This window comes from Anneissia japonica, unplaced genomic scaffold (assembly GCF_011630105.1).
Source record: "Anneissia japonica isolate Jap-2015-1 unplaced genomic scaffold, ASM1163010v1 scaffold288265_len830512_cov201, whole genome shotgun sequence".
Taxonomy (NCBI): Eukaryota; Metazoa; Echinodermata; class Crinoidea; order Comatulida; family Comatulidae; genus Anneissia; species Anneissia japonica.
In genome coordinates, this window is record NW_022752171.1 from 338,564 (window position 1) to 354,485 (window position 15,922).

At 35.9% G+C, this 15,922-nt stretch overlaps 1 protein-coding gene across 1 annotated transcript in view; it reads left to right on the forward strand.

Annotated features, from left to right (window-relative positions):
• The first annotated feature begins 11,036 nt into the window (after positions 1-11,036).
• LOC117122172 (alpha-N-acetylgalactosamine-specific lectin-like) overlaps positions 11,037-15,922 on the forward strand; it is a 6,269-nt gene continuing 1,383 nt past the window's right edge. Inside the window, exon 1 of the mRNA XM_033267679.1 lies at positions 11,037-11,127. Coding sequence (XP_033123570.1) covers positions 11,119-11,127 — 9 coding nt within the window. The 5' untranslated portion in view covers positions 11,037-11,118. The remainder of the gene's footprint in view (positions 11,128-15,922) is intronic.

Consider the following 15,922-nt stretch of genomic DNA (forward strand, 5'->3'; position numbering starts at 1 on the left):
TCGCGGACTAGTGCTGTCTCGTAAGAATTTTGTAGGACGCGTTAAGAATGACAAAATATTCTCTCTATCTACTGGAACCGAGCCGCATAGCTTGTATTCCACTATTTGCATTCACACCTGGGCTGTATATATATATTGGCTTGGTTTGGCTCTGTAATCATTAATGGTCGTGGGACTAGTTTGGGCCCTACCTAAGCTGGTCGAACGTTTCGTTTGGGTCTGTACCCTAGCTGCACTGATGAGGCCTGGAAGGCCGAAACGGATCCGTCTGCAGATATTGGGATTCCTTCCAGTGGATGCTTAGTTTATTTTGTCATTCTGATCGGATTTTCTCTACTGTTCCGTTTTAATTTTAATTGTAAATTGTTTTGCATTATATGGCCGTTTGTTTGCTGTTTTATGGGGTTTTCCCATTTGCCTTTCAAAATATATATATATACCCATACGCATATTAACGATGTTGTTCCTAAAATGAAAAAGCCAAGAAAATTGCCCCTTATCATACAATTCTCTTTTTAACTCTCCATCAAACCTTCGTCGTGGCGTCCTACGACGGGGTGCGGGATATCCAGGCTTGTCGTACGGAGGACGCGGGCATACCCATTTTCACGGACCTCACTCACAAAATCAACAATTCTATTGCGATGCAAAGCAATAAGGTTTAGATTATTAAGTAATTCCAACATCAAACCGTGAGTCTCTACTTCTTACCGCATCACTCTCTGGGGGTATTACCGTTATAGGACTATCTAAAATCTAAATAAAAAAATCACTGAAATTAGTCTATATCTAATAATTGCTGATTTCTGAATTTCGTTGTCCTTCCACCCTAGCCGAGGCCGCCGTAGGACCTGAGTTGAACTCCTGTAGAAACGTATCAGTACCTTATTTTAATATTGACCCTCCACCCCAAATTGATTCGCCTGATTCTTATTGCTTTAAGTATTTATCACCTGGTAGATCTGTCCATATGATGGAAATACCTACATGGCCTCCTGCCATTAATATGCATTTTCGTTTTGACTACGCGGCCAGTCTACTACGAACTAATGGACCGTGACGGCAACGCCAAGACACTGTTCGGGTACTACACCAAGAGCTGTTTTCGTTTTTTTAAGGCGCCTACGACGACACAGCACACGTACGTAGGCCTACGTTTTATTTTTATTACCAGAGAACAATGTTCCCTTGTTTTATATTTGAAAAAGGAAACGTGAAAACAAATATATAAAATGTAATAACACCTGCAGTAGTGGTGCCCATAATGCAGTAGCGGTGCCCATGTAAGGAATATAAAATATAACAACACCTGCAGTAGCGGTGCCCATCTAAGGATTAATATATAAAATATAACAACACCTGCAGGCTGCAGTAGCGGTGCCCAGAATGCAGTAGCGGTGCCCATGTAAGGAATATAAAATATAACAACACCTGCAGTAGCGGTGCCCATTTAAGGTTTAATATATAGAATATAACAACACCTGCAGCAGTGGTGCCCATCTAAGGATTAATATATAACAACACTTGCATTAATGGTGGCCATCTAAGGATTAATAAATAAAATTTAACAACACCTGCAGCAGTGGAGCCCCATATTGCAGAAGCGGTGCCCATCTAAGGATTAATATATAGAAAAAAACAACACCTGCAGTAGTGGTGCCCATAATGCAATAGTGGTGCCCATAATGCAGTAGCAGTGCCCATCTAAGGAGTAATATATAAAATATAACAACACCTTCAGTAGTGGTGCCAATACTGCAACAGCGGTGTCCATCTAAGGATTAATATATAGAAAAAACAACACCTGCAGTAGTGGTGCCCATAATGCAGTAGCGGTACCCATCTAAGGATTAATATATAAAATATAACAACACCTGCAGTGGTGCCCATAATGCAGTAGCAGTGCCCATCTAAGGATTAATATATAAAATATAACAACACCTTCAGTAGTGGTGCCCATACTGCAACAGAGGTGCCCATCTAAGGATTAATATATAAAATGTAATAACACCTGCAGTACTGGTGGTGCCCATAATGCAGTAGCCGTGCCCATCTAAGGAAAAATGTATTTTTCTATCAATTTTTCAATACACTGTCTTATTTCTATTATAAAAAAAATGTGATTTGGCCATCACGGTATTTAACTGGATATAGCATTCTTAACCTGTGTTATGACTACATGTAGGCCTACCCTCGAACAAGGGCCCATTGGAACTTAGTCACGCCACTGGGAAAATGCAGTGGCGGATTCAAAAATTTTAAAAGCAAAAAACATAATAGGGAAAGATAGAAAATTGTAAACAAATTTATGTCTGAGAGTTCCATTTCCGGTAGTGTAGAGGTGCCATAATCATAAGATTTTTTACCTCAGTTCCAACCATAGTGGGTCTCAGGTCAGCGGTGGCACCAGCGGGGGGGGGGGGCAGCATTGGCTTAAATCTCCACACCAGACAGGTCAATCTCTTCCCCCTCCCCCCGCATCCAGAGGTTCCTATTCTTTAAAAAAAATCTCATTTGGGAGGGGGAACCCCCTCTCGAACCCTTCCCCAGCTCAGGCCTACAAGCTCAAATCACCCCCTGTCGGACAGCTCAGCCCCGTCCGCTCATGTCGGTGGTCTGCGAATCACTGAAAATTCCTCCCGTGGCCCCTCTATTACGAATTCCTGTGTCTGCCACTGAAATGATAGTGCACTAAGAGAGATAGATAGCGCGGGCGGCGAGTGGGTGAAGATTTAAAGAAAATAATACGAAAAATTACAGACAGTTCGGCTAGACGAATAATGTCGTAATAAGGAACTTAGTGCTAACCTGTAGAAACGTATCATTACCTTATTTTAATATTGACCCCCTACCCCAAGTTGATTGCCCTGATTCTTATTGCTCTGAGTATTTATCACCTGGTAGATCTGTCCATATGATGGAAATACCTACATGGCCTCTTGCCATTAATAAACCAAAAGTATTTAATAATAATACTAATAATAATACTAAATAATATAACAGCAGTCTGTTATTCGAAAATTTAACGTGTTCACCTGACTTAATTTAAAAGACAATCCATATGTTTATTAAAATTAATAAGGGATACCATATTGTACACTGTGTATTCATAACACATGTTTAATTTAATTAGTTCTACATGTTTTTTTGTATGTGTTTCACAACATTTGTCAACTCGTAAATATAACATAGCGCGCATATAGTCATTGTTATTAATATTGCATTATATAATATGCTTCTAGCACTTTATGTATCAATGTAGAAATTAACATACTGTACCCTAGGTATACATAACCCATGTTTAATTTAACACATCTTTTTTATTATGTATTTAACAATATCCACCAATTCGTATAAATATAATAGGCGCACATTTGCAGTATATAATATAATTATGTTCATGTTTCTTGCACTTAATTTATTCATGTAGGAATAAGCATAGTGTAAAATGTGTATACATAACACATGTTTTATGTAATTAGCATACTAAAGGACCGAACTTTAGTGAATAATTTTTTCCATTCTCAATATCAGTACACTGGGAGAAAATCCTCTGTTCTTTCATCTTGAACAAGAGCGACTGCTCACCGGCCCACCAGTCCCTCCACGCTTAAATACGGCACAGGCGCAAGTTATTATATTGGTTTTCGTGGAAGAGCTGATAAGATAGAATTAAAAAAGATAGGGCCTGAGTTGACCCCCTGTGGAAACGTACAGTACCTTATTCTAATACTGACCTTCCACCCAAAATTGATTTTCCTGATTCTTATTGCTCTATTAAGTATTTATCACCTTTTAGATATGTCCATATACTGGGAATACCTACATACATGGTCCTCCTGCCATTAATAATCCAAAAGTTTACCTAATAATACTTATTAATGTACCAGCAGTCTGTTATTCGAATATCTAAGGAATTCACCTGGCTTAATTCAAAAGATAATTAATATGCTAACTAAGTAATGCATAACATATTGTACTCATAATTCATGTATTCATGACACATGTTTAATTTAATTAGACCACATCTTTTTAAATGTATTTCACAATATCCGTCAACTCGTATAAATATTATAGGCATTCCTTGTTATTCATATTGTATACATAACACATGTTTTATTTAATTAGCATACTGTCATCATTCTATACCAAAACGCTAGGTTTTTGTAGTTTTAATCTTTGCCAAAGTGCCTGGTCTCTCTCTGAGGTACAAATAGTAAATTTTAAATAATTTTAAACAGTGATACTTGTTATTACTTTTCACTACTTTACTATTTTAACTTGTTTTCTTAACGTATTTCTCGTCATTGCCAAGTTGTTTTGTCTTGTGATTTTTCATGTAATGTTATGCTTTTTAACCAAGACTATTGCAAAGGAAAAACACATTTTCCATTATAAAATGGGACAATAAAGTGTTCTTGAATCTTAAATCTTGAACCAAGGGAGGTGCCAGTCGCCCCCCTCCAAATTTTTAAAAGTAAAAAACATAATAAAGAAAAAAGAAAATTGTAAACAAATTTAAGTATGTGAGAGTGCCATTTCCGGCAGTCTAGAGGTGCTATAATCAGAAAAATGTTTAACTCAGTCCTTCATGCTTGGGCTCAAGTGGGTGGCCTGTGAAAATCCCTCCCTGGGTGCAAATTGTTTTAACCTCGTAGGATAGTCTGATAAAATCTCATGAATTATTCATAATCATCTTTATAAAACATATTTTGCGCATGCGCTATTTTCAAGTTTGTGTCAGCCTTAATGATTAGCTGCTCTGTGCATTGCCAGGGACCTAAGTTCGATTAAAAAAATAAATAAATACCGGGTAACAATTAAAATTAGATTTTGGGCGAACTGAGTGGATACATTGCTTAAAAAGTGGCCCTTTTAATAATTTTAGATATTATAGTCAAGATTAGATGGGCATATAGGCCTAATTCAACAAAGGGTCCAGTGAGCGCAATGGCCTATTATATGAGTACTTTACAAAATTATACAAATATACTTATAATCACTTAACGTTAGAGCCTTTCACTTAGTCTGTTACTGGTATATCAGCATCCAGTCTCTTTTAAAGTATTATAGTCGTGACCTTAAATAGTTAGTTCAAAGTAAACATAAAAGAAGGTGATTTGTTTATGTTAATCAACTTGTTTATTTTTTTTATATGTATTTTCTTATGTTAGATGAATAAAAAAAATGATTTGTTTTTAGACCTATGACATGATGAATGATCATCTATGATGGATAAATCCTTCGAGTTAAACCTCGTATAGGGCTATCGTAAAGCAGACAGTGGTGGTGCTAGTGGACCACCTTATGTGCATAATTTGCCTACTGAGCGTCGCAGAATCGAGCAAATTTCTTAGCTTACATAGTGGAATTTTAATAAACTTTAATTGAACATATGTATCAATATTATTTCATTTCATTGTTTTATTTCAAAATCAAATCAACATACAAAATAAAGTAAATTAAATAGAAAAACATTGTAATATAAACATATTATTAAATAAGTATGCTGTAGTTTCAATTGTTTTACAAGGATTAAAGAAACAACAATCAAGATCGTAATTTACACAATATAATTTTAGATTCTTAATGTTACTTCAATTTGTTTTTTTTGTTTTTTTATTAAAATTTTGCATAACTGCGTTTTACTGTTGAAAATAGTTAACATGTTTGATTGATTGATTGGTTGGGTAGAGAAGCTATAAACCCAGGGGAGGGCAAGTGCCTCCCTTTTCACCAAGGACGAGTTATGAGATGATCATAGATGAATGAACAGTATGAAACAAGATAGGCCCTATTAGAATGATAGCATGGGGTGATGATATAGAATGGAACACCGTAACGTTAGGGCTCATACACTGTGCAAGTCCAAGAAGGAAGACTTAACTCTATGTGTATGTGAGACACATCATACCCATATTCCAGTGGGAAATTTACCTGGTCAAGCATTGCACATTACACAATTTTAAAAAGTACATACCGTTAATAATCTATACAAGGCATGGAATTATAAATTATCATTCCTTGTTTTGTTAAAGATAGCTTACTTAACATGTTTTGAATAAATGGATGGAGTTATGTTTTTAATATTTTGGGGGATTTTGTTCCAGATTTGGGGCCTTTATATGTAATTTATTGTTGGGTTTTATATGTGTCTTTTTTTGATCATCGAAAATCTGATCTAGACCTTGTGTTGTATTTGTGAAGGGAACTATTTAATTGAAAGTAGTTTTTAAATGTGGTAAAACAAAAACATTCATAAACACAGATCAAAACAAGTAAACATGCAATTATGTAAATAAAAGAACCCATAGTTAATGTTTAAATTCTCATGGTCAAATTTTTCTTCACATGGTTTCTTTGAGCAGATATTGTTTATTTTTTTTATTTAAAGTTACAAAATGTGTTAAATGTCAATAATATATTTTATCAATTTACCAATTTCCAGTGATTCACAGACTACCCACCTGAGCCCCATCATAGTTGCGACTGAGGTAGAAAATCTTATGATTATAGTACCTCTAAATTGCTGGAATTGGCACTCTCGGACTTAAATGTGTTTGGCAATTTTCTTTTTTTTCTCTCCATTATGTTTTAGACTTTTAAAAATTAGGAGGGGGCGGGACCTCCATTGAATCCGACAATGCGTTTTAAAAGTGGCGTGACTAGGTGAAAATGGTAGAAAAACAAATTCTTCAAAATTTCTTATCAATTGCATAATTATAAATGAGATGCTTATTCCTCCATGAAAACATAAAGTGCAAGAAACACGAACACATTATATAATGCACTATGAATAACAATGACTAGGCTTATTTTAGTTATGCGAATTGACGGATGATGTCAAATAGGCCTACCCATGAAACAGATTCAAGATTCAAGAACAGTGTCTCATTTTAAAAAAGAACATTTGTTTTTTTTTCTTTGCAACAGTCTTAAAAGTTAAAAAGGATAAAATTACATGAAAAATTACAGGACAAAACAACTTGGCAATGACGAAAAATACGTTAAGATATTAACAAGTTAAAATAGTAAAGTAGTAAAAATTAAATAATAAATATCACTGTTTAAAGTTGTTTAAAACTTACTATTTGTACCTCAGAGACAGACCAGACATTTTAGCAAAGATTAAAACTACAAAAACCTAGCGTTTTGCTATAAAATAATGACAGTATGCTAATTACATAAAACATGTGTTATGTACACACAGGGTACAGCATGCGTATTCCTACATAAATAAATAAAGTGCAAGAAACATGAACATAATTATATTATATAATGCAATTATGAGGAACGTTCGCCTATTATATTTATACGAGTTGGTGGATATTGTTAAATACATATAAAAAGATGTGTTTTAATTAAATTAAACATGTGTTACGTATACCCAGGGTACAGTACGTTAATTTATAATGCAATATTAATAACAATGACTATATGCGCTCTATGTTATATTTACGAGTTAATTAATGGCAGGAGGCCATGTAGGTATTTCCATCATAAGGGCAGATCTACCTGGTGATAAATACTTAGAGCAATAAGAATCAGGGGAATCAACTTGGGGTGGAGGGTCAATATTAAGATATGGTACTGATACTTTCAACAGGAATTTAACCCGGGTCCTACGCCGGCTTCGGTCAGGGTAGAGTGGAAGGACAATGACCATAGGAAATCAGCAATTATTAGATATAGACTAATTTCAGTGGTTTTTATATTTAGATAGTCCTAAAACAGTAAAAACTCCAGAGAGCGATGCGGTGAGGTCTTTAGGAAAGCTGTGAAAATGGGTATGCCCTCATCCCCCGTCTGACAAACCTTGAGATCCCGCACCCCGTCGTTTGACGCCACGACGAAGTCGTCATCCTCCACCCCGGTGTACGACGCCACGACGAGGTCGTCATCGAACCAAAAATATTTATTTTTTAATTAAATGTACTGTGATGCCATTGTTGTCTAAGCACCTCCCACATTTTCACGACCAAGCACTGCGAACGTACCGACTTACGGTCGTATCCGACCGGAAGTAGAACCTGCCCTCCGATCGTAGCCCCTCTCACACTATCACCACGTAGCTCTGTGATCGTACGTCAGTGGCGTAACAGGCGGGGGACAGGGGGCAGACTGCCCCCCCCCCCCCCCCTGACGACCTGACGGTTTTTACCGGGCTGACCAAGCCGTCGTACCGGGCTGGGTAATACGAGAAAAGAAAGAGGGGAGAGGAAGGGACAGAGAAGGAAGGGGAAAAAAGGAAAGGAAAAAGGAAAAGAAAAAGAGAAGGGAAAAATAAAGACAAGAATAAAAAGGAAGATATCATAATGACCAGACTCACAACACCCTGCAACCCCTTCTCCACTTCAAAAAGTGTCCATAAATCCTTTGATCTAAGCCGCCAGATATTCTCCGCAGTGGCGTAACCACCAGGGGACAAGGGGAAAATATCCATCTGTGGAAAATCTTTCCCCACCCCTTGAAGATGCCCTTTTCACACCCTGTAAGTGCCTAAAAATCTCAAATTTCGTGCGCTTCGCGCGCATTTCTTGTGTAAATAAGCCAATTCCTCTAAAAATTGCACATTTTAGGGAGTTTTGATCAATTCCGACGAAAAACACAAAAATATTTTGCGCGCTTCGCGCGCTTTTTTAGGGTTTTCCTTCTAAGTTATTTAAACACATAATAGTCCAAAAACTCAAGAAAGAAAATTTAAAATAGATCCGTTTACCTAAAAGAAGAGCATCAATGTGTAATGATGGTGACAGAATATGTTTGTAATAAATAAAGTCATAATGAAAATGCTTATACGTGTGGCTAAAACGTGTGTGGCCATATATAACATAAGCCCTAAACTCAAAAAAAAAAAAAAAAATTTGCGCGCTTCGCGCGCATTTTGGAGAGTGACAATTTGTGCTTGTCCTCCTTTGCCTTCTAAGTTAATTGAACACACTAGTCCCAACTCAAATACAAACATTTAAGATAGATCGTTTTACCTAAAAGTAGGGCCTCAATGTGTATTGATGGTGAAAGAATATGTTTGTAATAAATAAAACCATGATGAAAATGGTTATATTTAGTTTCAAACACACGTGTGTGGCCTATATTATAAATAAGATAAGCCCTATGTCGTATTGTTTTCTATATGGCGGGTGGGGTGGGGGGTGGGTATGATAAATTACGAACCAGGAAAATTATTACCTTTGTCCCCCTCCCCCCGAACCAAGACCCCTGTTACGCGCCTGTCATACGTCGTGCGTCGACCCCCATCATGAGCATTTTCCTTGGCTTATTTAATATGCATGAAAACTCTTCTTGTCATTTATTGGTGGAAAGTAATATTGGCCACTTTAGCTTTAAATTTGGACTGACCACAATGCATTTGTCAATATTCAACGACCATCAACGACCCTCTCCCCTGTCGCGAGCACGTTGCTCTCAGCAGCTCTCACACTATCACGACCGTACTGGTCGGTGTCAGTCGTTACCGATCGCATATGTCGCGATAAAGTGAGAGTGCAAGTACAATTTGAACCCCACCAGAGAGGTTTGTCCCGGGGCCCCCCAAACCACGTGGGTCCCGATTCACTGAGCAGAAGGTTTTACTGCGAACAATTTTAATTTTTAATGTAAAAATACACAAATGCAGTTAGTTAATATGCAAATTAGCATAAATATGCAATTAGTGATGAGATACAATGTATCCTGGCAACCACTGTTCGTGCAGAGTTATTTCTTTTTGAAGTACACAGTTCCAGACAGAGGAGGAGGGGGAGGGGTGGCGATGACTCCGACGAGAAAAAATAGGCTTGTTCGGGCGCCGTTCAAAATATTCCTATAGTAAGGTAGGGGGAGAAACCCCCGACAATTTCTATTGGTTTCAGAGGCTTATTTAATCGATTTTAGAGTCTACTAATATGTAGAAAATAGATGTAATATTTTTCCCAACAAGTTGTGATTGCGGTTTTACTCCCGACTGTGAGAGGGGGAGGGGGTCGCTGGCGCCACCCCTGGTAATACCTTGAGAAAAAAACGTGTTCTTATGGGAAATTACCACTTCGCCTCAAGGTATTTGCCGTTGGTGCATTCGAAATTGCCAGGTATGATTTAGTGATAGAATGGTGCTTGACATTTGGTGCAGTGATATTATTTCTGTTAGAGATTTTGTCTGAAAGTCATTTGCATCAATTCTTAAGAATGAACTATTTGGTATTAGCTGACACTTTGTGAAAAAAAAAAGAGTTAAAGTAATCAGTGATAGAATTAGTATCACTGACAAAATTTAGAATCATGATTTCTATTTTAGAGTCGACGGTCCAGAAGAATATAACTTTGGAAAAATAGTGAATTAATCCAGATTAACTACCAAAATACGAATATTTTGTCAGTTTTTGTGCATCCGGTACCCTTAGTGATTTGAGTAGTAGAAATGTGTAAATTCTGAACAACAAGACAATTCTGTACAATCATTCGTTGCCAAGATATGCTGCATCTCCTCCCTAATTTGTATAATTAAACTAATTTGCATATAACGAAGGTTTAATTTCTAGATTTCACCAACCTTGCAATTGTGTGTGTGTTTTTAAAAAAATTAATAATATATACTATTGTTTGCAATTTGTTGCATTTTGAAGACTGGTTTGTACGGGCCTAATTAAATCATTAATTTTATATATTAAATATATATAAAATGCTAAAATAGCTAAAATAATTAAAATGCCCGCCATTTTGGATTTGAATATTTGAAATTTGAAGCGAAATATTATTTTTATTTCTAATGTCACTTATATAAGAGTATTTAATATATTAACATCTTTTACCATAAATGTACAATTCTGGGAATAAAATCAATTCAAAAATTGCAGCCATTTTGAAATTGATGGCTATCCCCTTGCACATGAAAAATGTTGCATATACTTTTTATATTCAGTGATTCCTATTCTACAACATCCAATGACTGATGCACAGTCTTTCCCAACGTCATATCAATGGATGGGCGTGTTAAATTCAAACGTCATTTACAGTATTAAAATTGGCCGGGATTGGTCAAAGCCTGTATCCAGAAAATGTATTTAAAGCGTGATGTAATATAGTAAGCCACACTTTACGAAATTGAAGAAGTAGGCAGTCATGGGAATCGTAAGTTGTACAATTTTTTATTATTTATTAATAAAATTTAAAGATAATAGAGTACGGTATAATATAGTATATAGACATAAACTATACCGGGATATTACTTTTAAATTTGGTTAGAAGTATTCCTTGTTTTTCTGTGTATTACTTTTTGTTATGATATAACCCCCTAATAAATCATCATTAATGGTAAACTGAACGGGTCGCTCCTTCAAAATGCTTAAAATACATTTTTAACCAACTGGGGTAACATTGGCAGGCAGGGTAACCTGGCAGTTCGCAACATGAAAACTTGGTCGGCTCGTTTGGAGTCTTTCTATTCAGTTTATTGGCGAATGTTTGTTACCAGCTTGCTAAGAAATAAATAATTTGAATATATCATGCTTGACTTTAAAAAAAAAAGTGTTTTTAAAAGTATAGGAAAGATTTCAGGGGCGTAGCCTAATTTTAGGGGTAGTTTAAAAATGCGAATAAATAGGGAAAAAATCAAATCGAAGATAAGCCTTTAAGACTTGGCCAAATGTAATTCGTGTTCAGAAGACTTTACCGATTGTCCACTGTTTGCCAAACACTTGAGAAAAATCAGAATATTCAGAAAATTCGTGGGTTTGTTATAGCAACTATTTGCTTGACCTTGAACGGTAAGTCATCATGAGTTTAAAAAAAACATAGCAAGTGTGTGATTATGAAACAATATTATAATTTTGTTTTAAAAACGTGTTTAAGCTCTGGCAATGAATCTAGACATACACCTTGCATCAACTTGGCCTAGCTGCCTTCCCGTGCCTGACCTTATCCTCCTCCTCTAGCTTAAAAAGTGTTTGATATTAAATAGTTACTCATACTGCAGTTCCACCATGGTTCGTAATTACGAGAGAGGAAATGGAAAGACGAACAGTGCAATTTTTCAGTGACGATGATATAAAACAAGCAGTAGATGCAGTCCAAAATGGAATGTCCGAAGCCATTGAATAGAAGCCTGAGTTTAAATGTATTTCAATATACAGTATCATCTACAAAACTACAGTACTATGAGAAATTAGGCCGCTTATCAAGTGATAAATACAAGTGAAAATTCGTTATTGATAAATTAAATGTATAAGCCTACATTATATAAACAGGCCATTATGAAATAAAATTCAGATCATGTAATGTTTTGTTACTAGATAATAGGACATAACAGGCAACTGATGCAAACATAGGCTTATACATAAGAATATATTTTACCTAAATATACACAATCGTCTTCATATAACACTACAAAATGAAGTGTGCAAAAAATAAATATAAAAAAATAAAATAATAGTATATACTCTGGTTTAACAATTACGATAAATAAATATAATGTTTAGAAATGGCCGTCCTCTGCAAGTCAAAAATGGCATCGCAAGCAGCCCACTCCCACATTATTACATGTAATTATTATTATCTACATAGCAGTTCACACACTGCCGCGAGAGGGCCTGACTCGCATGATGTGACGCAATTTCGGTAAAAAGCGTTACAACTGTAGCGGCAAAATACGAGCTGCTCGTTCTTCCTCTATCTATGTTCTTTGGTATTAATCGTAGTAAAAAAAATATTTATACCCCACTTGCAATATGGACAGTTCTTAGTCGCGCGTAGCCTCTGGAGACTTGCATGTAAACTTGAAATTCGGTTCCCGTTTCCCGAATGTAACGACCGAGATAAGCGGTCTTGTTCGTAACTCCTTGGGTATAATTAATTCATAAAGCATGAAGCAGATATGTTTTTAACATCGCAAGTTAAATTTTAATAGTAAACAAAATACAGTAGGCCTATACGTCTCTCGATTCGGACGACCTAGAGTAGAATTCACACTACTAAACTAGAGGTGATTGATCAAGAGGCCCCCATCGAAGATGCATTTCCATCATAGTTTGCATATACTGTACTAGTAGTTAACAACTGTCACCAGCGCAGGTAGGCAGCGTAGGCAACTTAATTTTATACTTAAGCCAGCATGTCATACTGACACTTGTACCTCGGCATTTTAATTAGATTTTTTATTTGTCACAATATCAATGTACCGTAAGATTACGATCTTTGGAGAGCTGAAAAATATTGATGCTTCTTTAGTTTTTGGCCTAGTTCGTCCCGTTCCTTGGGTCACGGCGTACGATCGAGTTTTGTAAACACACACACAGAGGTTTGCATCTTTTCTGTTTTGACACGAATATATAGTACACAATACAATATATCAATACTGAGAACTTTATTACAGCTAACTCAGGTCGACTCGCCTTTGTTAGAAAAACACTGGTTATATCATGCCAGGTGTAAGCCTACGGTACCTAATACCTAATACTAGAAATTGCAAGTGAAGTGCTGCGAAGTACAACTGCATATAAATGTTCTTCGAACAAAATTATTTATGCGAGTCAAGTGAAAATAATGAATAATAAAAATATAACAAATAATATGAGACACACCCATTGTCTATCTATATTAGAACACTGACGAGCTGACGTAGAAACATAGTAAAAACGAGCGTTGGTACCGTGTATGCCAGTCTACAACAAGCGTCGCCTAAATGTAATAATTAGCACGCTGAAATAGGCTAGTAAATAAATTTAACTGGGTTCGTAAATAATATTGGCCTCAAAATATTGTGGCTGAGACATGGGCCGATTAAACGTAGAAATAGGAAACCTAGAAATATAGTAAAAACGCTAAATAGTAATACTCGAGCGTCGCCACATGGGCGGACGTTGGTACGAGTAGGTTAGTCTACAAACGTCGCCTAAAGTAATTGATTTTACCCGGCAGAACGAAAAAAGGGAACTCCCCAGTCGTCTTAGGCCCTTGTTTTTTTTGACAAGCAATGACCTTTCAGAGGTCAAATTGCTGTCAAGAATATGAATTGGCTGCTTCGCAGCAAATATTTAAATCTGTCCACATCTGTCGTCAACTCCAGAGGGCGCAATATTACAACAATTTATTGTATTGGATGATTAAAGGATGCTTTGATGTGCGAGTGATTCAGACTAATTGGATAGCCAACATGATTGTATATTATATACCTTTAATGCTGTATAAATATAATTTTTTTTAAATGATTTCAGATTGCTTTTAAGTTTTATTGGGTTCTATTAATATTGATTGATATTTGTTTGCCAATACAATTCAGCTTGTGTTTGTCTATTTTATTGTCAATATTTATATTACTTCAATGAAAATCTGTGAAGTGCCAAAGTTGCCCCAAACATAGGGCAACTTTGGCAGCTCCTTTATGGCCCCAGGAAAGAATTGTATGCAGATTTCTATTTTTCTCCGAAATCAGTGGCAACAGTAACCCTTAAATGTATATAATATGATAGGGGGAAAAACGATTAAGTTGTTTTGCTGTATACATTGCCCCTTAATGTGAAAAGCCTGCCAAAGTTACCCCAGTTTATGGTAAGTGAGCGCTAAGCTATTCTTGCATTTTTTTTTCTTGTTAAGGTGTTAAGGCCTTTCATTTTACGGTCTATGGCCGGAAATGTTTTTGAACCAATGATATGCTCTCTGCGTTTGATTCTACACATTCATCTAATTAAAATCTATACGGTATTCACGAAAAAAAACAAAAACAAAACGAAAACAAAACAAAAACAAAACAATATACAGAAAACAAAACTAGACTTGGAGCCGAGGTGAAAACCCCCATTAAAAATGCAAATTTTGCAAAACGTGTTTACATCATATAATATGTATATGTCAAAAATGTTTCCAAATATTAAAATGGGTCCACATAATTTTAACACAAAATTTATTGACATAAAGGATCGACGTTTCGGGTCCATTATGGACGCATTTTCAAGATCAAGTGAACAAAATATAAACATTCGATAGAAAACCAAATGTAGGTGACATGTTTTTTTTTTATAAACAAAGAAGGATCATCTTTTATAAGACATAGGTCGGTAATTGTTAAATGTTAGTGTACAATGAGTCTATATATTTATAATAATAATAATTCTACATTTTTACGCACTTGTAAGTCTATATTTTTACGCGCTTTAAATTAAATTGTATGCTGTTTTTTATGGTGATATTTAAATTTGTATAACATGTGCGTTTCTCTTGTGTTTGAACGATTCTTATGTATTTGTATTTATGATGGTTGAGGGCCCTGTGGAAAGCAGTTTTTATAACTGATTAGGGTTTCCCTCATCAAAAAAACTAAGATGTGTTATAATAGATGAGTTGACATTAGTTAGATTTTACAGCAGTTAAATTTTTCAAGTGCGGAAAAACCGACCCCCCATCCCCCTTCCCAACAAAAAAGAAATCAGAACAAAACAACCAGCTTTTCCGCAAACGCGTGAAAAGCGCCCAATGGCCAGAATAAAAAACAAAAATTTTTCCGCCGGTGCGGAAGAAGCCAAAAAAAAAAAAAAAAATCAATAAAAAAAAACAATGACTTTCCAGCTAGTGAACAAATATTTCGGATAAGGCAATAAATTATTAATTGTTACAGACGAAGCTTGTTTCTTAAATTTCATTGAAAAAGATCTTATCAGAAGACATTCAATTCAAACATTATTTATTTTATTAATTATACAGATTAATTAGATCAGCAAATTAATGTATTTTGTCTGACGAACTCGCAGTGGCGTCGGCGGGGGTGAAAACTACAGTTGACCGACGGGGGTGGGAATTCTTATTCTAACACTGCTAGCCTAAAGAAATAATTGATCGCCCAAAACGCCTCAGAGGTTATCTTCAGGCGTCTTGAAAACAAAAATTTCGCGGACCCCTATGGTAATGGATGTGTATAAGAGACAGCAATACAATA